We start from the raw sequence: 25,601 nt of genomic DNA, 5'->3' as shown, positions 1-25,601 counted from the left end.
TCACCAGATTGTAGTACGTCACGTCTCAATCCAAGACACTCTCAGACATTTAACATGTTCATTCAGCAAAGACAAGTGCCGAACAATGCCAACAGACACCATGTGGGGTAACACACCTTAAAGCGCTTCTCCAGATCCAGGTGTATGAAGAAAATGGTGCAGAGTCCATTTATGATAATTGACATCACAGAGTTTGCTGGTATTTTGGTACTGATGTGTGAATGGTTTCTTATCAGTAAAAAGATGGAACTCGGTTTCTTGTGTGAACAGCCCATTTTTATACTATTTACCGGTAATTTACTGGGTTTAACGTGTGAAAGGGACTATTTACACAAATTTACCCACAATTTTGTGTGAACGGGACAGTTTGAGAGTTACACCTGTTGTGTAAAATGCTGTTGTGAGTCCCAAACTGGGACTTCTTTCTTTGAACACTTTGAACAACCAGTCCTTCGTCTCTTACCTCCACATCATAACTCTTTCCATCTCCTCACAACTCTAAGAGCAACACAAACCTTACACAACTTCTGTTCTGACCAACAGTTTCCTGGCTCAGGAGAAACAGCTCCTAGTTTAGCATGAAAAGACACATTCATCGATGCGTCAAGTAAGGCACATTTTCCATGAGTTACAGTTCATTTTCAGAAAGGGCAGCGGGGATACACACTGAGAGGAGTTCAGAAATTATGAGCTTAAGTACTCTGCAATTCAATTTATTCTACAATCTAAAATGAGAGCTCAGTGATGCATCTCCTGCATTCAGCTTTTGTTAGGATGAAACTCTTGCCCACAGGCTGTGATAATGCCATCCTGTCTCTCATACCCAAATAAAGCGCCCTCCATTAAGAGCAGAGAGCATGACTGACGCAAACGTACAGAAAAAGACATCATGTCTGCTCTCAGAAAGCCTGCGCACGAATTCAGCTTCACAAAAGCTGCGTCGTTGTACATTAGTGCGTAATCGTTCTGTTGTTTGTGGATAAAACATCAAGTCAATGTCTATTCTTATCTGAGAGAGGGGAAGAGACAGAGAAAGTGAGTCATGCTCATGGGACTAAGTGCATATTGTAGTTTTACTCGTTTTGTCAGACTTTTACGTCAAACATGTTGAGCTGTGCATAACAATTGTAAATTTATGTATGCTGCCTTTGCTCGCATGGTGAACAGTGTTGACTCTCTGCACTGTTTGGTAAAACCCAACGAAATGTAATTATTAAGAGAATACATTAAAAAAATCAATGTTGAAAACTCTGTTCTTGCCTCGAAACATACACTGACATTAAAAAAAGAGAGGCCAAAGTTCATTAGTGCACCTTTAATATTTACATTAATTGCACTTACATTGCATTCAAGGTATTGTATCAGTTCTTGCTTTCCCTGAGAATCTAACCCATGACCTGGCTGATGTTAGCGCTGTGCTCTACTGTTTGAGCTGCAGGATGGCATATGAAGACACTGAGAATTAAAAATGATCAGTCATTAATTCATCTACAGAATATTTTTTCAGATACAACTTGCACAGCAAAGACTTAGGGCCCTATCATACACCTAGCGCAATACGGCGCGACGCAAGTGTTTTTTGCTAGTTTCAGCCCGACGCAGTTATCATTTTCACGTCCTACGCCACTTTTTTAAATAGCAAATGCATTTGCACCCATTTGTGCGCCCATGGGCTGGTCTGAAAACGAGGTATGTTCAGGTGCATTGTTGGCGCGTTGCTATTTTGATGCAACTGAAATAGACTGCGCCATTGACCAACTGAAACCTGGTCTAATGGCGCAATATTTTTTGGTTATTTAAAGAGCGCGTTAGTAATGTGCGCCTATAGGCGGGTGCACAACGCGCTTACACTCAGCTTACTGGCAAGCGCAACTGGCTTTTAAAGGGAATGGGAGATGAGATTCTGATTGGTTTATTGCACGTAACGCAGTAAACACATCCATTACTCATTAAGAGAATAGAGACAACCCTTTCAGACCATGCGCGCCGACCATTTTTTCTGTCGTTAAATGAGCAAAAGTGGACTCGGACACACCCTAAGTGCACTTGCGCCCTGCGCTTAAGACCATGCACTTAGATTGTTAAAATAGGGCCCTTAAGTGCCATAATTTTAAATAAGATGCACATGGACCTCAACAACGGTAACAACTGACAAGCATCAAGTAACTGACAACAAATTAACAGTGACAACAAAACAACAACAGCATAAATAAAGCAAAACAACAATCCTATTATAGTAACAGCATCATTTATTCATGCTGCAATGCTTGTTTGGGGCTCACAAACCCTTAACAGCAACATTCTATTATATGATATTGTTTGTTATAGTTTTATGTAACAAAGTACATTTAGTTTTTATATTTTGAAAGTAGGCCTATTTCAAGTTTATGCTGAATGAAATGTAGCCTACCAGTTTGACTGTTCTGTCTAGAAACACACCTCCTTCAGACCGTGTTTATCTGTGAGGTAGTGGAAACTCTCACGTGCATGTTAAATACTGGCACCTTTGGTGAAAGAGAAAAAGGATAAATTGAGCGAGGGAGAGAGAAAGAGATGGAGAAAGGCAAACTGAAATAGAAAGAGATCTTGACCCCCTGTTCCTGTCGCACTACAGGACGTCAACTTTGATTTGAACATCCTTTGAACTTCTATTTCAAAGCGTTTTAGCATCCAAGGACAGCAGCAAACCATGACCCTTCTGAAAGCATTCATTTTTTGGACGCAGATGAAACTCCAATTATATACTTAATTTACATATTACACAGTCGGCCCAATGAAAACATTTCTGTTACCGAGATGAATGGAGTGCCGTCAGGTCAATCTCCCATCAACCATCTAGCAACCATATAGGACACCATTGGAACCACTTAGTAACCCCCTAGCAACTATCCAGAACAGCCTATAGCAACTGCACAGCAACATGCTAAAAACCACACATAATACCTTAGCAAATGCATGGCAACTATGCAGATCATGCATTTTGACGTTGAGTGTTCCACAGACAAGCACCACTCACTTTTTTTTTTTTTTTTTTATATAAAAACTGTTGGCTAGTTGCATCTTTTGCTTTTTCAGTGATTGTAGAGAAGGGGAAAGAGCCTGTATTTTGGCTCTGTAAAAAAAGAGAAACAAATACATCAATATAACAGCTTCCTAAATATATCAAAATAATCCACAACTAGGATATCCACAACATGGATAACTTTATATGTTACTTGAGAATTATTTATATAGCCTACTATTATAATACTTATTAAATTCTTTTTTTTTTACTCTGTTTTAGTAATTTTGTTATGTTGTCATCTTTTTATGAGTTTTTAAAGGACTGTGTTGTGTAACTCTCTCGCAGTTAAAAAACGAAACTGCAAGTATTTTGTGGAAGAAAATGAACTCAACAACAACCATAACAAACAACAACAGCCTTCAGAAAAGATAATGCTTCGATGATAATGACTGAACTCTGTTAAAGAGCTACTAATATCTGTTCAATAAAATACCTTACTCACCAGTTGAGTGATAAAAACACCATCTCTGCGTCACTTTCACAACATTTCAAATCCCTCAGTTCATGCCATCTCCGAAAAGCCAAGCCAATGTTGATTCTTGTTTTACTACGAGCTCTTTCTAGTTTTATTTTTTTTTCTTCTTCTTTTTTCCTTTCGTTTTCGTTTTCGTTTTTTTATTTTTTATATAAATATATATATATATTTTTGCCTTGTCGACATTTCTCGTTCCTTGAGCAACTTTTCTCTATTCACGGATATGATGAGACATGCACAGGCGAATGACGTAGCCTATGTATTTCCCGCGAAAACCGCCATCAGAAAAAACCCATCCTGTCAGGTCTAAAATATAAATACTTATAACAGGCTTATCATAGTTAATCAGGGTGAGACAAAAAAAATGAACGCTATGGAAGAAGGATTGATGATGCATTGATTTATTATTATTTTAAATAAGTTACAAAACAGTAGGCCTACACAATGTGGGCTATGTGTACCTAACTTATTTTATTTCAGTTAGTTGCTATGACAACATTTCAAGTTTAAAAAAAAATAATATTTATATTTTATTTCAGCTTTATTTCAATTGATACAAGCAATTAATAGTTTTAGTTTACAATATCAAAATAGTTAACAATAACAACATTTATAGCTTACAATGTGACTTTATTTCTCCCTTTAATCTTTATCTTACAATCACTTTTTAAGTTTTTTAATTTTTACAGTGAGAAAAAGAATGGCTTCTACAAACAATGTGCAGAAAACGCCACTTTTACTCAAAATAATTACTCAAATCAATATTTAATTTAGGTCTTTGATCTGCCATTAATAAACACTATTTGTATGGGATTCTCAGAACACTCTGCTGTTAGCTTATATGCTAAATTAATATTTTCAATATTCTTTCGAATATGTGCCATTATTATAAATACCCATTGACAGTGAGTCAGAAAACAGACATCCCATCCCTCTCCACACAGGGCTCAAGGGACTCAAGCAAGCACACGTCACTCATTGACATTTTCTGATGTGTAGCTTGCCGAGAGTCTCACCTAGGTAAACGTAAACAGAGTTTAGTCCTTGAATTTGAGAGAGAGAGGCTTTATTGTTGACTTACTGCATCAGTGACACACAGAAAGAGCGCTGAGCAGTCTATAGCTGGGCTCTGTGCCACACGTGACTGTTCCACTCCGAATGGCAAACATGTACGAGCTAATGTGTAATTAGATGTTACTATTTTCACTGAACTCTGCCCTAGATGAGCGCAGGGCTGCTGTTTGAACTCCCTGTGCCAGGAAACTTAGGGGCCATCTGTACGGCTTTGGGTTATTGCAGTTAACTTTTAAATAACTCTGTGTTCAGCATTGCTGTGGAAAACGATATGGCTGGAGAAACTTACTCAGAACACTCTCAAAGCCACACTTTAATGAAATATGTAAATATGATTTCCTAAAACAGAAAGCACATTCAACTTACCTTCACATCCACATTTCAAATATATAACTTTTTTAAAAGAGTTCCAGTTTCTTAACATGTGCATGTCACCTTTCACAGTGAAATTAGAAGTTTGTGTTATACATTATTATCTGATATTATATACAGTTATATATAAACAAAATAATTATAAATATGAATGAGTATACAAAATTTAATAAATAAACTACACATTTTTCAAGATCATTAAGAATTTTCTCTATTGTGACATTATTTTAATTAAAAAACGCATTTTCACTCAAATTCTTATTACTGTAATGTGGTTATTTTATTTTACGTGGATATTTATAGGATTTTTATTTATAATACCCATCGTTCTCAATGTTGATTCTCTGATTAATTATGATCCCCATTAATTTCTAAATGTTTGTTTCAGATTCTGGTGGTAAAATATGACCTGGACGGTTAAAAATCTTGGGTTTGGTAAGATTTAGAAAAATGTTTTATTTTTTATTTTTTTTATGTTCCATTATTTTATTTGATCAAAAATAAAGTAAAAACTGTTATATTGTGAAACATATTTCAAAATCTAATTTATTCCAGTGACGCAAAGCTGAATTTTCAGCATCATTACTCCAGTCTTCAGTGTCACATGATCCTTCAGAAATCATTCTAATTTGCCGATTTGCTGCTCAAGAAACATTTCTTATTATTATCAGGGTAATATTTTTGTGGAAACTGAGATTCATTTTTTCAGGATTGTTATTTGATGAACAGGAATTAGTTTGAAATAGAAATCTTTAGTAACATTATGAATGTCTTTACTGTCACTTTTGATCAATTTATTTGCATACTTGCTGAATAAAAGCATTAAAATCTTTTAGTGTATACATGACCCTTCCACAAATTTCAAACAAACTTTTAGGTCTCAACACAAAGTTTTTAAAGCCCGTTTCAGGGTTGGCCTGTCTTAACTGCACAGCTTTTCTCCTCTGGGGGACTTGTGAGAAGCCTTTATATGCCTTCTTTTCTCCAAAAACTCCCATACACCCGTACAGAGTCCAGAGAAAACATCTGGCACGACATCAAAGTTGAGCACGTGTCTGCTTCACTTCCTCCCCTTCATCTCTAGGGGAGATCAGCACATGTGAGGGTAGAAATGAGATTCAGCCCCCTTTCACTTATTGTTAAAACAAAGCAATAAAAAAAAACTGTGCAGACTTGGCACTCGCCATGACTGCTTGCAAATGGAGTGAATGAAATAAAAGCTGTGACATGAGCCATTTCAGCCAAACTGTATCTGTAAAGACCTTTAAGGGTTTCCACACCTTTTCACCAATGCATTTCCAGTGGTTTGTGATCACTGAATTAAGTTTTTCTGAATCATTTCATAGAGATTGCACTCCAAAGGAGCAGCTGATGCAATATTTCAGAGCTAAGTGCAACAAGACAATGTATATTCACAACAGAAGTTTCCATTTGATAACTTTTCCAGACCCAACTCTCTGTTATTCCCAATCCCAAACGTGGGAACTTTGGCTGTACATCATTTTATTGGATCTTACTGTGGACACAACTGTATGTTCACACTGTCAGTCCAAATCAGATTATTTGTGTATCCGATTGGAATCTGATCTCAATTATTGTGCCCACACTGTGTTTCGCACCTGTTCAAATGGCGCTCTTTTCTTTTTCGGAATATCTGCATTGGATTCTATGGCAAAGACGTTGTGTTGGTAGGCATACGCCCAAAACAACAACAACAACAACAGCAGCAACATGGAGGGGTTTGCAATACAGATGTTGTCTTACAACATGACAATGTAGACGCCGCGATGGACTACAACGTCTGCGGCAGAACTGTATAGGAGGCTGGTATGCGTGGCTTTATTCCATGCTGTTGTCTCCGCTGGTCTCAAAATTCAACATGTCTCCATTATATTGTAATATTTTGCCCAACAGCCACTTTGAAACAACACAAGCTTGTTTCTACAGCGACTTTCAGCATGTTTCCTATAACAACGTTTGACATGTTTACGTTTTACTTGCTGTGAGAAAGTCACATAAACCACGCGAAATCCGATCAGATCAGTCAGACTGAAAAGGATTTCCAGAAATGGGATTTGAATAGGATTTCAAATCACATAAGAATGTAGCTCAAAACGGATTTGAAAAAAAAAAAAAAAAAAAAAAAAAAAAAAAAAATCACAATTTCATGTGATTTTTTGCCATTCACACTTTCTAAATCTGATCGTATTTCAATCAGATATACACATAGACTACCTGGTTCAGATTACACGATTTTATCCCGATTTTGGCACGATCCGTTTGACGTAGGGTGTCGTGGGGATTCGCAAACGACAACGGGCGTCGGGACGCAAGATTCGATCGTTTCATCTCGTATAGTGTGTCATAGTGGGCGACAACCTACGTCGCGTCTGCGATGCTTCACAACATCACGACAGAAAGACTAGCATGTTTAATTTTTTAACGGTCCTCCACGACGACGGCGCGCGAGTGAGTGAGTGAGAGTGTGTGTTCGCGACTGTGTGTGCGCGAGAGAGTGTGTGAGTGAGAGAGCATGTGTGTGTGTGTGTGTGTGTGTGAGAGAGAGAGAGTGCGTGTATGTGCGAGTGAGTGAGTGTGTGCGTGTGTGAGTGCGCTTGTGTATATGTGCGAGTGAATGAGTGTGTGAGACGGCTCGCGATGACTGGTCGGAAAACAACGTGTAGTCTGACATGTTTCTTGTCCACGACATGACAAGATTTTTAGGAGTCAAAATCGTGTAATCTGACACAGTGACTATCTTAACAGACAAAAAAAAAATCGTGTAATCTGAACCAGTCATTGGCAGTGGATTTGGACTGACAGTCTGAACGAGGCTTATGGAAAGTTTCTAAAGTTATTTAGCCTAGTTCAGACTGTCAGTCCAAATACGATTTTTGTGTATATCTACCTTAAGTCCGATCAGATTTAGCAAGTGTGAATGGCAAAAAACTAAAGAAACAAAAATCACATGAAATGCGATTTTTACAAATCCATTTCAAGCTATGTCAGATGTTAAAGGAAACATGCTGAAAGTCGTTGCAGAAACAAACCCAGACAGCAACATAGTGTCGGCCCAGATCCGGCCCACATCTGGTAAGAGTGGTCAATCAATTTGAGTGGTCAGACTAAAACAGAATTCCAGAAATCTGAATGTAGCTCAAAATGAATTTGTAAACGTACAAAAATTTGCCATTCACACTTGAATATGATTGGATTCCACTGGATTTGGACTGACAGTCTGAACAAGACTAAACTGGAGAATATGCTGTTCTTTTTTTGGTCAACTGTGGGCCGTTTCTTCTACAAAAGCTTTGTGTTGCTGGTCTTGTGTGCGGCTCCAGAGGGATTGGTAAACATTTGCGACTGCGGGCCATGTAAACTTTGAGATGCCGACAGTCACATGAGACAAACTGAGAGCTCAGAGGGGTTTTCCAGCAACATTTCAGAGACGAAACCTGATCAGAGCAGACCTTGTAGACATTGTTTTATTTCAAGTGATATTTGACAAGCAATCATCAAATCAACATATAAAAACATCTGCACCATTTCTTGTCAAGCTTATGTCATGGCGCTTTAAAATAAATACTTCTTCAAGAGGAAATAATACAGACATAATATGCAAAATCCAAACCAGACAAAACAAAATGACTGAGAAAATGCCACAGAGGTGAAACATAAAAAGGGTCCATAAAACGTCAATGTACAGCCCCCGAAACTAATCGTCAAAAAGAGTTGTAGAAAACATCTGAAGTACTTTGTAAAATACAGAATCTTAGCAAAAATGTCTTTTGTTTTTTGTTTTTTTTCTCCCAGGTTTTCTCAAAATCATTGCAAAATATTAGCTGGTATCATAGCGAGATTAAATGTGAAGAAGAATGTGCTTTTTGCATGTTTTTTTTTAATTAGTATTCACATATAATATATAATAAGTATTGACAAAGTCCTCCACTGGTCTGTATGGAGCAATGGCAGCCATATTGCACAAGGCTCATCTTCCTCAGGCACATGGAAGAACTCTCCTCTCGTTCACATGCTGCTTTAACAGGCACGGGTAACCATGGCTACCAGCGCCACTCGAATATGACGCCCTTGCACTCGACGCGCTTTTGGGCGGCCGTTGCGAGTGCCCGCACCTTTCTATTCATCATCTGCCAGCGTCCGACAGAGTTAGACAAAGAACAGAAAGAGTCAACTGAGCATGCGAGTCCAGAGTTCACATTCGAAATCCCCCTCTGTTTATGACACAAACGCAACAGGTTGCTCACATTAATTTTTTTCACATATTAAAAAAATTTGGTTCCTTTTGCTCATCTGTCCGCCGCAACGCAACAAGCCCTCACACGCTGGTTAAGAATACAGGTATACAGTACAAAAAAAATGATCCATGTCATAGATCATGTGACCTGTGAATGCAACCCTCACAAACACCCACAGACTGAATGTAAACAATCTCTCGCATGGCTTTCGATCCGAACCGGAGTGCATGAGCTTGAAAAATGTGTCGTTTTTCCACTGTACAATAACGAAAAAGCTTGCCACCATGCTTTAGCACCTCTGAATCTGTCCCAAATGTTATACAGTATTGAAAAAACATAACGTATCATCAAATACTACTATGCACCGTTGTGTCGAACAAATCTCGAACTGCTAGAGCGAGTTAAGCTACATTTAGTTCACAGCTGTTGTTAGTTTACTTAAAACGTGTTAAACAGGAAATCAACGCTTTTTTGAGTTTCTGTTGAGTTTCTCATCAAGGACCGGTGCTGGACGAAAGCGTGTACACAAAAGGGTAAAAAGAGGGTTAGTGTGTGTACGCCGAATGCCTGCCACCGCGTCGCGGAGCTCCGTTGCCTCGCCACCGAAGAACATTCTCAAAGTGCAAAGGTTACGAATAGCCTTTCACAGTCCGCTTCAATCGTTCACTTGACATTTGCGAGAGAAATGACATAAAAATAACATTTAAATTAAAATAAATGTTCTAGGCACTACTGAATGTCCAAAGGCGTTGCTGTAAATTGAGGAAGAGAGTGTTGGAAAGCAAATCCAAAACGTTTTAAAGTGATGATTTTGCGAAACACTTCTACACGTAGATACCTCAAAACCAGCCTAGACGAGCTCTGAGTCTTTCGGTAGAGTTTCCGAGAGGAAGGAAGGGTCCATAAAGATGTACGTCAAGACGAAACGTCCTCAGGCCATGATTTTTTGTGGGATCTCTATGGAAGCTTTGAGGAAGATGGAGTTGTCACGGATGTAGTTCCTCTTCTTGATCTCCTCGTGCGAGATGAACTTGGGGTAGCCGAAACCCAGCGTGCTCTCGTCCAGCGAGTTCCGGCTGCTGCACGGTTTCTGGAAGTTCTTCCAGTTGGGATCAGGGTTGAAGGTCTCCGTGATATGCTGAGGTTTGGACAGCGACGGGTCGCTCTGGTCCAAAATGGAGAAGGTCACCTTGTAGGAGAAGGGCCATTCCAGCAGGTTGTCGTACTCGCCGGGAAGCACGCGGATGTAGATGGACAGATGCGAGCCCTCTCCGCTGCCGTTGCCGTTCAGGAACGCGGACACCTGCAGCTTGTAGCCGTAGCGGTGCGTGTAGAAGGGCGGACTGAAGAACTCGTGGTTGTTGCGGAGCTTGGCCTCCTGCAGCTTGCGCGAGTAGTCGGTCAGTTTCCAGATGAGAACGCCGTCGTGACTCACCGACAGCTCCTCCATTTCACGTCTCAGCTCCATGATTTCCTGTCGCTGCCGCCCCACCAGATTACACATCATGGTTAGGTGGGATTTTGTGCTCTCCTCCAGGTGTCGTCCGATTGCCATCTTTGGGCACTATAAACCAGAGCACAGAACATTTGCATAAGCATAATATAAATTTGAGTGCTGACTAAAATGTGCTCATCTTGTTTTGATCTGCACAATGCTATTAACATAACTATAGACCTTGATTATCATTGTAGACATCATATTTAATTTGACACGAATCAATGCATCAATTAATCAATGTATGAGTGTATTAATTCAAAAATATAAATGTAAATAAATAATGTTTTCAAGCTGACAAATAAACTGACATATTTAAAAATGTTTATATAATTAATAACATTAAACTAGTTAAATAACAATTGATAATTAATGCAACATTGAAAATAGTAAACATTTACAAATGACTTTTTCTGATTCATTAAATAAACAGTTTAAAATATCTACTTATTTGTCAATTTGAAATGTGATTAATTATTTTACTGTTACATCTAACTAAAATTTGAAACATGAACTATATAAACAGTTGTAATATGTCTATTTATTTGTCCATTTCAAAAAGTAATTATATTACTGCTACATTTATCTACAATTTTCAAACTATTAATGAACAAAAAAATAATAAAATCACTTTTCAAACTGATAAATATTTTATATATATTTTATATTTTATCATATTTTAAAATGATTTATTTAATTACTGTTAATTACTCAATAAAACATTATTAATTAATTAATAAAATTTGAAGTGATTTATTAATAAATTATTTTACTGTTACTTTTAAACTAATTCAAGTACTTAAACTTGAATTATATAAACAAATTGCAATACCGCTATGTATTTGTCAATTTGAAAAGTGATCATTTTTTTCAACGCATCAATAAAAAATAAACATGTAAATAAATTATTTATTATTTTACTGTTACGTTTAACAAAATGTTTTAAGCATAATTAATTAAATACGTTTTACATTTATTTTTTCATTTGAAAAGTGATTTATTAATATTTTTAAAGTTTTTATTTTTATATTTTTTAATTTCTTTTTGTTTTTTTTTGTTTGTTTTTTAACTAGCACTGCTAGTCCTCCGTACTCTTGGGTCTATATACTGCAAGTAAAAACAGGAGACCAGAGACATGTTACAGTAAAGTTTTTGACAGTGATGCCTGCAAAGTGCATTAAAAACGTATTTCCCCGAACTCCCTTGATCTCAAAAACTAGCAAATATGATATCTCACAGCAGACAGCCCATCCTTAAAAGCAGTCTTCTATGATAAGCTTCAAAGGAATTTTTGACTGACTCAGACACATAGTTTTACAGGTGTGGAGGAAGGAAAACTGCATTGGGCAGCATATGAATACGCTGAAGTTACAGCGCAGGACTCACTCTGTGTTTGCAGCCGGCCTCCTTGAAGGGGCAAAGGATCAGTGCGCTGCCACAGCTCTCCTTCACGTGGTTCGCCAGATCCTCACGTGCAATGTTCGGGGTGCCGCATTGATTAGGACACTGCACAGGAAAGCGAGGGCAGTGGTACTGGTGGTTCTGAAGGATGAAAGGCAACAGTCAGCATTGACGTGAATCAGTAGGTTGTGCTGTGATATCTTGAGCAATAACAGCTTGAGCTCTGAGATGCGAGAACTAAAATATGCATGGATTCATGAAATCATCATGAGATCATCTATAAGAGTCGCTGCACTCGTGTTCCTGTAGCGTGTAGCGTGACACTAGAAACGCCAAAGTCATGGGTTCAGTTCACATACTGATAAATGTTCAGGCTTTGGACTGAAGTGTAGGCCAAATGTTAGTCATAAAGTAAGAAATGATGCAACAAAAGAAAAACGAAATGTGAAGACTCCTCTGTATAAGGAAATTAAAAGACCAGTTTTTCGGTTCCAAAACCTACGGGTGCCTACAGAGACAGTATTTTAAGGCATCATAGGCGTTCACAACACGAAGTGCTGTGCAAAAAGGTAGGTGACTTAATTACGCCGCCTCCTAATATCCCTCGTTTTAACCAAATTCTGAGGCAGCATTAAATGTATCCATTTAAATGCACTGTGGCAAAGTCTTTTTAAGACAAGTCATTTCACTTGGCGGCCATCTTTGAAACGTCTCTCGGGCACAGGTCGAGTGCAGCTCCTATCACATTTTTTTCAATATAGGCTGTCAATGGAGGGAAATAAAGCTCTCAGATTTCATTAAATACATAGATCTCTATTTGTGCTCTGAAGATGAACAAAAGACTTTCGGGTTTGGAACGACATGAGGGTGAACTTCATTTTTCGGTGAACTAACCCTATATATCTCTAGGCTATCATTGTGTTACCTTAGCAACATGCTAACATCAAAATGAATTGAAATCACCTACAAATCTAGTCTTTCCCGCGGAGCGCTATTTGTTTGATTTGCTGCTTATGTAGAGCACTCACATTTTGGTCACTTATAAAGTTCCATGACAGATGTAGCGAGGCAGCGCACTAGGTTTTGGAACAGAGCTAGTGTGTGTGTTAGCTGGGGCTGCTGAATCTCACTGTGTTTTCAGAATGTATATCTCTGTGTGTGTGAACGCAGGTGTTATGAAAAGAAGCAAGGCCAGTCCAAGCTGTGGTTGGCACCAAACCTAGAATCTAGAATGAAAGCCAGCATTTATGTAGTCACAGGCCCACTGCCATCCCACCCTGTGGAGCCTCAAAACCCTTTTAATTCACCACTGAGCGGCTACTGTTCCATCAACACCAGGCGTTGGACGTGCGCACAGAAAAGTCAATAAGCAAACACTATTTGTATCCATTTTTCTGTCGTACAGATGTAAGACCACAGCTGAAGGCCGTCACAGTCTAAGTCAAAGCACTGAATGATTTGGGTGTAGAGGTTCGCTGTGCCGTGTCACTCACCTGGATGGTGTCGTACACAAACTCTTTTCCGCAGTACTTGCAGGGCTGTGTGCGTTTGGGGCATTCTGTCATGGTGTGCTGGGATAATAGTCTCCTCATCATTCTTGCGCCACACTTGTTCTCGCAGTACACGCTCTCCTGCGGACAGATGCCCTGGTGGTTCTGAAAGGAGATGGAGATGTGAGAGGAAGAAAAGAACCTAGATTTGCATTTTCTGAAGATATTGCCAGAGCTTGCAAAGAAAACCACTGTTGAAGATTTCGGTTAGTTTAGGTTTTGCATAAATGAAACGATCTGCTTTGTCGCTGTCGTGGCACTCTTTTTTTTGTCGGCTGAAACATCAACACCCATCCCGACACAGTCTTTACAGTGTAGTATAGATGGTACATCAATGGTTCCATGAAGAACCCCATCCATTGAATATTTCCATTGCACAAAAGGTTGTTTATTTGGAATTCTTAAAAATGGTTTCAATTTTTTTTTTTTTACATTGATGCCATAGAAGAACCAATTTTGGTTCCCCAAAAAAACTTTAAGGGAACAGATATTTAAAGTGTGAAGAACATTTGAATAATCTGAAGAACCCTTTTCCACTATAAAAAACCCTTTGTGCAATTGAAATGTTCTATGGATGTTAACGGTTCTTCATGGAACAATATGCCAATAAAGAACCTTTATTTTTTTAAGAGTGATAAGAAAAAAAAATGGTTCTTTTAAGAACTGTTCCATGAAAGGTTCTTTGTGGAACCCAATTTGTTCTTTAATGACACATCTGTGGAAAATAATTTTTAAGAGCATATAATTAATGCCAAAAAGTAAGAACTCTAGGAATCATACACTTATTGATTTTTCGAAATGGTTACAGAGGAAAAACTGAGCATTATACATTAAACGCCTCACTAACAGACCTTCAAGTCATTCCAAACAAACTCATGCAGAAACATGCAACACCTTGCTAGGAGAGGAATGACAGATGCTTGAAATGACACTTTTTTTTAAAAATCCTTTGACTAGATGGATTCATAGTCTGAAGCAAAAAACATCAGAGTCTGTGTCCGTCATACATTATGCGATTCTCTGTGAAATTTGTCAACTATGACTGCACAAAATCTGCAGACTGGCTTTGAATTGACTCTTTAGGCAACTAGTATCGACTCTCTCAAACCTCAAATCAGGGCAATAGTCATGTGGTGTATTCTAGCCCTAACTAGAATGTTTGTTTAATATCATATCTGCCTTGCAAGCAATTTCATAGCGCAAAGAGACAGACAAATTTCACCACTGGCTATAAAAGTGGCAAATTCCAAATAAAATAGTTCTTTAATCATAAACTGTAACAATTTAGTGCAATTTTGCAGCCTACCCACGACACACAAAAGAAAGATTCCCATAAAATGCAATTAAAAATGCTTAAATGCCACTTTTATACATTGTGAGGTTTGTATTACATGTATAAAAATAGGAGTGGCACTATATTAGCGAACAACCCCGGTCCTTGTGCTACTACGATAGCAAGCTGCCAATTTGCTAATTACGAATTCTTACAATTCACACATTGCAGAATTACACCATGGTGAGCAGCACACAGGCCTCTTCATGTAGCAATCCATATTATAGAGCACAAACTCACAGTAATCAAATAAGAAAGCTAATACACTAATGCATCCAAAAGGCTAATGTTCCAAACAATAGAGTGCTGCAGGGATGAAGTTAGCGGGGTTCTCTGGTTCTCTCAACAAAAGCCAATAGGATTTTTTTCCAACTGTTGAAGAAAATAAGCTCTGTGACTAAAAAAAGTTTTATAATCTTCGCAAATGAAGTTTACTGTAAATGTAGTAAAGTAAAGAACTCTTTCAATCTTCCAAAAACTCTTTCAATCTTAACTTAGTTCAAAAGTTTGAGTAAGAATAGAGCGGGAGTATAAACACAGCAAGGTTAGTTGTGACGACCTCTGTAGTCCCACTTAGCCACTTGCTAGCATGTGTCTTTTTCAAGACATGTAAAAGCTTAAAAAATTCAGTGTAAGGTATAAAATGTGAAAATATCTTGAGCTTGTGTTAACCACAGACCTTAATTCAGGCATTTAACCCAAAACACATTTTCAGAACGATGGAACCGGAAGTGCTAACATGCTTGTTTCCAGGTTTTAGGACTCTACAACAGGCCTGCAGCACTCTATTACAATGTGTCTCGGACGTGGTTTGACCTCGGTACCTCATAGGCCTCTCCTGTGAACTCGCTCCCGCAGAATTCGCACTTGACCTTGCGCTTGGGGCAGTCGTGCTGCAGGTGTTCGGGCAGGTCTCTGCGCGTCAGCTTGACGGAGCAGCGGTTGGGGCAGGGGATCACGTTGAAGGCGCAGGTCGAGAAGTGGCTCTGGAAAAGAAACAGACAAGTATGCTTTGTAGTGTACATTTATGGTGACATCATTTTTAATTTAGGGTGAAATATCACTTTGACACAACAACACATTTTAAACAAATCAGTGCTAGCTAACAGACAATACTAGCAGATACTACTAGACACAATACAAGCAGATGCTACGTTAGGAGACTAGTATTTTCACAAAGCAAAAAAACAACAAAAAGAAAACGACTGAATGCATCATAAAAAGAGAAAAGCATCATTACCTGTAGCTGTTTCATCTGGCCGGTCCAGCGGCAGCCCTCTTCACTGTGAATACAGCGGATGGCCAGCGCCAGTATCTGCTGCTCCAGCTCAGGGTCAGGATAGATCTATAACACACCATTACACCAAGGACACATTAATCACCGCTGTCTCCTCTCTTAGAACACACTCATATATTAACCACTCAAGGACAGGACAGAGGTCTGGATTTAAACGTTCACTTATTAACTATGGCACAGTATCCGCCTGTGGCGTCACCCACGCTAAAAGGGATTGTCTGTTGATATACTTTAGGATAGGTGTGTGAGTACTTGAGTACTCGGAAATGACAGACATGATTGACCATAATGTTAATCACATTATTTTCAGTGGTATTCTGACAGATAATTTGAGGTTATGTCAGGGTTATGTTGTGTTTAGTTTTAGTTTTTATTGTTCCCTGTCACTGTTTGCTTTAGTTCTTGTTACTAGTTTATTTCCATGGTTTTTAATTGAGTTACACACCTGTTTCTTGTTCCGTTAATTATCCCTGTGTGTATTCAAACCTTCTGTTCTTTCTGTTCCTTGAACAGTGTTTTCTTTGTTAATGTGAGGAAAGCCTATGTTATTTTGCTGAGTGTTCATCTAGTTAAAGGTTGGGTAAGCTATATTTGAAAAATACTGTTTGGAAGTTGGTCGGACTGACACAACCTAACACAACAACAAACGTGTAGCCAATCAGCATTAGGGGGCGTATGACGGTGGAGGAGAGAGAATGAGCAAGAGGGAGATTTGAAGAAAGACTGTAGAAAGAGAGATGCAGATTTTGGGATATCAGAAATTCTGCATGAAAACCAAAATGCAAATAAATAGTAATTAAAAACATACAATAATAATAATAATAAAATAAGTAATCTAAATATAATTTGATTGAGGTACACAACTTTTCATCAGCGCTTTTAACTTAGATTTTCATTTCCATTTCCATTTTGAAGCAATTTTCCTGGGTTACACTTTATTTTAAGGTGACGTAGTTACATTAATATCACTTAGTACTTATTTGAGTTAGTACAATTAACTACATGTCCTTACTATAGAGTTTTGGTTAGTCTTTGGTTTAGGGTTAGTTACTTGTAATTATGCATAATTGACTTTTATCACTATAGTAAGTACATGTAGTAATGTGTAACTACGTCACCTTAAAATAAAGTGTTACCTTTTCCTGGAAGTCGCAATATTGTTCACTTGGGATGAAAACTGATTAATTTAACTTAAGTTAAATTAAATTCACAGCCAGTTTTTGTAATTCTGACACAATTTGAATCAATACTGACACTGTGGGGGAAATTCACTAATAATGAATTGTTCCTGTTGTTTTAGCGCTTTATTTAGTAATTAAATTATTCAAATTAGGTAACAAAATGTAACAAATATACTCACAAAATCTGTGATGAATGAAGAGCAAGATTGCAAACCACATACCTGAACTGGCTCACCAATGTCTAAATTGAAGATATACATCTAGTTATAATGCTCTTTCCATAAGTTTATTATAATTTGATGAATTACTGCTGCCATAATCATTTTTCAAGTGAAATTTCATATATAATCATCTATAACGAGCATAATTTCTAAAGAAAGATGACCATCTAGATTTCTAAATTTAAGTAAAAAAAAATCTTCAATATCTTTATTTTAATTTTTTTATATATGTTTAAATTGCACTTTTGTAGTCATTCATAGTCAGTTGTACATTGATGCTTTTATATTGTTATTCTACATAAACAACGATAAAACACCATGAAAAAACACGCTAAGCGTAAAACGGATTTTGAGAGACAGGGAAAAGAATAATGTTTTGTCAAAAACACAAATGCACTGCTACACGATCAAATTCAATTTCACGGAGACGGATGGCCTCAACTAGAGCCCCGTGAAACGAGTGTGTACACGTGCGTCTGTGTGTGTACGTCGCATTCAGCGGCTATTGCATCTTCCCTTCAGCCATAAAGTCGATGAAGGATGAGACGGTACTCCATCCAATCAGCCCAAATCCGCTGCAGGCAGGATTTACACACACACACACACACACACAGCACGTGAGGCAGCACTGAAGACGTGGCCGTTCGCCACCCATGTCATCCCATACGGAGCCGCCTCCCCTAACCCTCCCAACCACACACACACAAATTCATTTTCATTGACAGATTTTCTGGCATACTAAGATAAACTCTCGCAACTGTGCCATGCTGTCATACACACAACAACTGATAATTGTTGGAAGATTTGTAGATTAAAAATAAATGAATAAATACAATACATATAAGGCGGCAAATCTTCAGTATAAAATAAATGCGGAATTGTGCTGCCGCTGATTTGCATAAGTTTTGTCACTGTTAACCATTATCAATAATGGGGTTCCAGATTTAACGCATCTTTGCTGAATAAAAGTATTAAATTCCTTCAAAATTACATTGCAGCACTGACCCCAAACTTTTCAATGGTAGTGTACTTATTCACTTTATAGTTTTGACAGAGTAGGTATACCAAATGAGACATGAGACGTGTGGTGAACCCAACCTCAAACAGGCAAAGACAGGCACTGAACACCAGCCCTGCGGAGGTGGATGGGTAATCTGTGGGCGACTGGACGGCTGTCGGGTCTTTAGAAATTACTGCTTGTGCTATAATTGTGTGTGTTTAGGCCTCATGAGCATCAGACACCCCTCCTGCAGCACTCCAGGCTTTCCAGGATGAGTAGAGTTATCCCCCTGACTTCATGCAAATCACAGTTTCAACGGATTAGTGCGCTAAAGCTCTTTCCAACACAGAACAGGTTTAACTCCGTGCATGTGCCCTTCCAGAAGCGTGTCAAACGCACTGCATGAGAAGATGACTCAGATGTTAGAAGAGTAATAGGGCTGAAAGTTGGAGATGAATTTATGCAAAAAAAAAAAAAAAAACTGATTTAACGTAGTTTTTGACATAAGCAACAAAAGATTTGTGAAGCATTTTGTGTACGATTGTGTATTTTAGCACTGGCAGCCAATCACTGATTTAGAGTAGCTTTAAAATCACTGTTGTTAAATTCAAGATACAGTTTGTTGATCATCTGAGGAGAACTCTGAGGTTTCGTAATCTCACTTTCTGGGGCACCACCTGAGTAAAATGGCTCTTTAAAGACCGCAGACTCTTCTCAGCTCAACTGGATAAATTAACTAAAGGGTAAAATGAAACATTAGGCCAAATTTTGATTAAAGATTTGGTGAAATTCCTACTTTAATGTGGCATGGTGTAAATTAGCTAAACCGCAGAAGAAAATTGCCTAACTGAATTATTTTTTTAACAGCGGAGGCTACTGTATTAATATGTAACACCTTCATGAAAGATTAACCCTTAAATCATTTTTAAATTTAACACAGCATCCTTTTTTTTACCCTTCCTCTCATCCTTTGGCTAGTGTTACAGTTTATGATCATGCTGTCTTTTTTATTTTTAGATCTTTACTTTTTCCGTTCTAGTTCTAGAAAGAAAACATATTTTATGGACTTTATGGTTTTTTGTTTGTTTTTGAATTGATGCACATTTTATGTCCAATTAAACATGCTAAATGATTCTAAATCATTGTGAAAACAATGGTGTGAGTTGAGACTTCTTATTTGTCCAAACAACCTAGGTTTATATATTGCAATTTTCTAGGCAGAAAAACCACACTGCAGCATTAAAGCAGCATAAAATATATTCTGTCATATTCCAAGCAAATCTATGTGTCATCTCCATTTCTTTCTTCATTCCATCCTTTCCACATTCCCAGGGAAACGAGTGGCCTGTGGTAGTTCATTAGTGTGATTACTCGGGTGGTTTGAGAAGTGTGGACGAAGGGTTAGCGCCTGGGGCAGTCACTGACTCACAAACATAGCCTGCTATTGTTGACACATTAGTATTTCATACACTTGCAGAGCCACTCACGGAAAGTTGTACAGAAAGAGGCCCATGTAACTCCGCTGTATAGTGCAGGGATGTAAATGACTGTGGGAGATTGAACTGTAATCTGTTCTACAGCAGAATGCATGAGAGATTAGTGCTGAGTGCATTACTACCTTGGCGTAATCCAGTGGGAGCTGGTCCTCTGGGCACTTGAAGACCCCCTCACTGCAAACAGAAGAAAAGAAGGATATATTTTCAACTTCAATGAACAAATCAGATACAAATAATTGATTCTGTTCAGGGTTGTTATAAACAGCAGATTCAGTGTGAAAGCAGCTGAAATTAAATTGTGAGGGGAAACTAGATTTGACATATTTTCCTGTGTACACATCTTTAACATCATTTTTTTCAACACAAAGTTAAAAAAAAAAATGTTTTCCCAATGTCTTTTTTTTTTAAAACAAATATCATGAATCAATTCAAGTTTTTGGGGACATTTAACAACCTGAACTAACCTTGTCCTGACATAAAAAGGTCAAATAATCTGATATTTTAAGAGAGTTATTGACCTTGACACAGTCAGGACTGTCTGCAGGGGTCCCTCTGTGATGTCATTTTTGTCTCTGTGAGACATAATAATACATTTTTTATTTGATTACCTCAAAAAATAAAACAGAATCAATTTCAATACAGAAATAATAATAATAAAAAAAAATAAAAAAAAACATGCCCATCACCAAATTATATATTTTTTGGCTTTTAGAGTATGAATATGTTAGCCTTAAGGTTATCTATAAGCTAGAGTGCTCCAAAACAATGCCAAAATTCACATTTAGAAAATATAAGCATTCAAAACTTACAGTCTCTTACTTCTGCAAATATGGACCAATGATTTTGATGACATCATTCTACACTTCAGATTTTCTGTCCAATCAAACGCTCTAGAATCTAAAGTGTTCACTACACTATAAATAGATGCTGAAGCTGCCGCTGAAATTGGTCAATTTTTCACACCATTACTATTTCTTATGGTGAATGGCACATACGTCAAGTCAAGTCACCTTTATTTATATGACGGTTTATACAATACAGATTGTTTCAAAGCAGCTTTACAGTGATAACAGGAAAATGATGCATTTCGGCTGTTGTTCAGCTGAAGTTCAGGGTTGATTCTGTTCCATTGTAAAGATCATCAGTCGGTCGAGTTGTGATGTTAATAAAATGCTATTGCCCATTTTAAAAAGGGGGAGGGGCTGCTCGATATGTCCTGCAATGTCTTCCTGTTACAGTGGAAATTGCGTCAACACATTGAATAACGCTGCGTTTCAAGGCACTTCAGTGGGACTTTAAGAGCTTGTATGCACGCATTGCATTTTAAAGTATATTTAAATAAATTAATAGATGGGACAAAAAATGACCGCTAATCATGTCTGTAGTACAAACAGTGCAAGATGATTTACACACTGAAGTCTAATACTTAGGATTAGGGGTTTGTTCAAATCCCTTACTTTAAGTATGCGCACCAGTAATAGGGAGTCATGCCTTGGCAAGCACCACTAAACATTGCCTTTCTGTCTGACTGGAGGAGTGCCCTAATCTGGGCTCTTCGCCACCACTCCCCAGTTTTTTTTTTTTTACAAGGATGAAGGTTAATTATGTACCCTAGTTGTGAACTGCTTACAACAACGCCAAAAGGAGCCAGAGAGAAAGACGCCGTGGTGGCACATAAAGAAGAAAAAGGAAGACATGAGATTTAGCCCGGCTGTGAGGCGACCAGCTGAGAGGGGCGTCGTGCCTCATTAGCGGGGCCCCTCTAGCAGCATTAGACGTCCAGAACACTGATGTCACCATGAAATATTCACATGGTAAATAATGGAAGTGACTGCAGATAGCAGTGATGGCGCAGGGGGAGGTGTGTGTGTCATTGTGTCCTACTGTACAGCACTGTTATTTACATAAAGAGTAACCAAAAGGACCATCTGTGGAAGCGGTCCCGAGAGATGCGTTAATACGGCCCCTCAACTGCCTGTTACTGCCAACAGACAGTATATAGAGGCCATTAAACTGTGCTTATGAATGTGCCACATACCAGCTTTATTTTAGCATTATTTCTATACTACCATTACAGTATTTAATAATACTTTGAATAAGCTTTTATTATAATATTTTCAGTCAATTTCTTTTTTTCAATTTCGCAATTTCAGCAATTTCACAGAGGCTAGCAATAGCAAGTGAGACAGCTACAAAAGCTACAACATCTCCATTCATTGATGGTTCACCTAAAATAATAAGAATGATGTCACATGACGTGGACTGTCCCAGGCTGATTGGGGGCCAGATGGAAAGGGTTTAACGCCTCAGGTGACGACAGAAACATCCATTAAGGTCAGTGTGTCAGTAGGACTGCAATTAATACAACAGGCTTTAACAAAAAAAGGTCAATCAATTACCCACCAGAGGCAGACCTACTAATGCAAATGCTCGTTGGACTGTATTACTAGACCATCAATGCGGTTCCATTGGGACTGTTCAGCTTTTCAGATGCGCTCTGATTTACAGCCGAGGACTGCCCCTTGACTGATAAACAAATGAGACAGAGAGAGAGGTGGGGACGGTAAACTGGATGCTCTTATTTTTTACCATGTAAATAAATGACTTGTCAGACCGATTGTTTCCAGAGAGGAAGAGAAACCCAGCAGCTATGCATTCATCTGCTGAACGCCTCTAATTCGGATTGACTCTGAGGTACTGACTCATTTGTTAAGACTCATCATTCTGCTTCAGCGCTTTATTAGTGTTAGCGTAAGGGGCACAACATCAGCAAATGCATTTCATCTTCAATGTTAAAGCAAGAATGAAAGAAGCACTTCAAAATCCTTGATGCTTGGCCCCTTCTCTGTGCTTTGAAAGCCCTCTCACATGGATTCTCTGAACTTTACAAAGAGTGCTGATTTGACAGATTTGAGTTAAAGGGATAGGTCACTTAAACATGAAAATTCTGCCATCACTTAGTCACCCTAATTTTGTCCCAGACCAAACATAAAAATCGTATTCACGCTTGCACATTATACAAACTTGCCATATCAAGATACAAAGGATAAAATTTCAATGCTCCTCATACAAAAATAGCAAAGTTAATGTGTTCACTTGAAATACCAAATATGTTTAACAAAGTATTTTACGATATTTATCAAATTGCTTTCTAAATACAGCCCTAGAAACGAATATATTTTGATTCAGCAAGGATTCATTCATATTTTAAGCAGCACAGCCGTTTTCAACATTGATAATAATAAGAAATGTTTCTTGAGCACCAAATCAGCATTAGAATGATTTCTGAAGGATCATGTGACGTCAAATATAAAGCAGTTATTTTAAAATGCAATACTATTTCACAGTATTACTGATTTCACTGTGTTTTTGACCTCTTTCAAAAACACTCACAAACCTTTGAACGGTAATGTCATATAAAAATGTAATGTAATATGGCAGACACAATATGCTTTTGAGTTACTTGACTGTACCAATGGGCCAAATAATTGAAAGCTCAGTTTCCTCCAGCACGCAGGCTAGCCTGACAGATGTTCTGCTAGAAAGACGACCAATCGAGACGAAGGCCCATGTGCTGTAACAGCAGGACAGACGAGAGTGCCTGCAGACTAATATATATTCACGTCTGTCCCCCTTCACCTAACACAGAGCTACAGCCCTCTGATCTCTCCTCGAACATCATCTACATCCCATAGGCACATTAGGGTCAGCTGTGGAGCATTAACAAAGCTGTTCACTTCTCATCAATGATTCTTGATTGCCTCCCAAGCTCCTTAAAATATCTGCCGTGACCCACAGGTCAGATTAGTCAGCCGTCCGTTAGCAAAGTGATATAGATGAGGACAGGCGTCACAACACTGCACTCACACCTTCCACATAGCCTTTGACAGGCAGACCACCGGGAAGTGGCCAATCACTGTATAGAGAAAGCTCAACAAAGGGAACCTTAGAAAGGCTGAGAGCGAATCTGATTGCCTTCTTTATGATGAAACATCTCTCGCTTTCTGTCACAGAATTGTATGGAGGTCTACAGTCGTCGATTCAACAGATATGAATAGTAAGTGCACTTGAATACGGTTGAAGACAGCTAAATGAATCTCTGCACTTGAAATGTGCACTCTATGTTCATTTGGATATAGGAATCCAGAATTGTGATATCTCAAATCTTACAAAAGATCTTTATGTTGTTCACTGCTAACTTTCCTATGAATTCCATTTCCATTTCATGGTCAAAACAGAAAAGAGACTTTATTTCTCATAGTTTCATCATTATATCTCACAATCTCACTTTATATCTCACACTTTTTCTCGTAATACTATTTGTCTCATTTATATTTATTGCTGACATTTGTGACTTTGGTTTTCACTTTATTTCTCGCATGTTCTCTTAATCATCACTATATTTCTCATAATTCTCACTTTATACCTCACAATTGGGACTTTCTTTCTTGTAATTGCATATCTCACAATGTGGCTTTATAATCACACAACTGCAACTTTTTTGAGATTTGCGACTATTTATCGTAATTGCGAATTTATTTCTCATTGTTTTCACTTTTTCAACTCCACTTAATTTCTCATACTTTACTTAATTTCTTGTCAGTTTAGATCGCACAACTTCATCTATATTACTTGTAAATATAGTTGACTATTTTTCATAATTATGACTCTCACAATGTGACCATCTCACAGATGCGATTGTCTATCTCACAACTGTAACATTCTCAAATTTATGACTTTACTTCTCATAATTTCAACTTTATTTCTCATTGTTTTCACTTTATTTCTCACATTTGCGACTTTCTTGTAATTACGATTTTATTTCTCGTAATTATCACTTTATTTCTTGCAATTGCAACTTTATATCTCACAAAGTGACTATATCTCATAATTGCGACTTTATCACTTTATTTGTCACTTCAGATCTTCCAACTGCAACTTTTTTCTTGTAATTGTGGCTTTATATCTCAAATGTGACTTTTTTTAACAGATTTGACCAGATATAAAGACTTCAGATGCAAGTGCCATCTGAAATTTTCTTCTAAAATGAGCATTTTTATCAAGCTCGTATATTTAAGTTCAGTAATTTCACTTTAATGACAATTAATAGGTAATTTTCATTGACATTAAAGTGAAATAGCTGAACATAAACATACAAGCTTGATAAAAATGATCATTCTAGAAGAAAAGTTCAGATGGCACTAAGAGGCTTTTGCATCTGAAGTCTTCATATGCAGATTAAGTTCCACCCTGTGATCCATTCCTGCTCTCTCTTCCCAATTATCTCCCGTTCCCTCTTTACTTTCTCTACTAACAAAGTGAAAAAGCACAGAAAAGGCTGTGAAGTTTCCGACTTGACATTTAGGATGGACAATGGTGCATCAGA

At 37.9% G+C, this 25,601-nt stretch overlaps 2 protein-coding genes across 2 annotated transcripts in view; both read right to left on the bottom strand.

The window, feature by feature from the left end:
- mrm3a (mitochondrial rRNA methyltransferase 3a) overlaps positions 1-25,601 on the bottom strand; it is a 526,058-nt gene that overhangs the window by 247,413 nt on the left and 253,044 nt on the right. The gene's annotated exons all lie outside the window — the stretch shown is intronic.
- traf4a (tnf receptor-associated factor 4a) overlaps positions 8,455-25,601 on the bottom strand; it is a 39,211-nt gene continuing 22,064 nt past the window's right edge. The window contains exons 2-7 of the mRNA XM_084419472.1: positions 20,338-20,389; positions 16,261-16,365; positions 15,845-16,006; positions 13,631-13,792; positions 12,123-12,278; positions 8,455-10,805 (exon numbers count right to left, since the gene is read on the bottom strand). Of these exons, the coding sequence (XP_084275598.1) occupies positions 10,173-10,805; positions 12,123-12,278; positions 13,631-13,792; positions 15,845-16,006; positions 16,261-16,365; positions 20,338-20,389 (1,270 nt within the window). The 3' untranslated portion in view covers positions 8,455-10,172. The remainder of the gene's footprint in view (positions 10,806-12,122; positions 12,279-13,630; positions 13,793-15,844; positions 16,007-16,260; positions 16,366-20,337; positions 20,390-25,601) is intronic.

Source organism: Rutilus rutilus, assembly GCF_951802725.1.
Source record: "Rutilus rutilus genome assembly, chromosome: 9".
Taxonomy (NCBI): domain Eukaryota; kingdom Metazoa; phylum Chordata; class Actinopteri; order Cypriniformes; family Leuciscidae; genus Rutilus; species Rutilus rutilus.
This window is presented reverse-complemented; position numbering and strand designations above follow the sequence as displayed.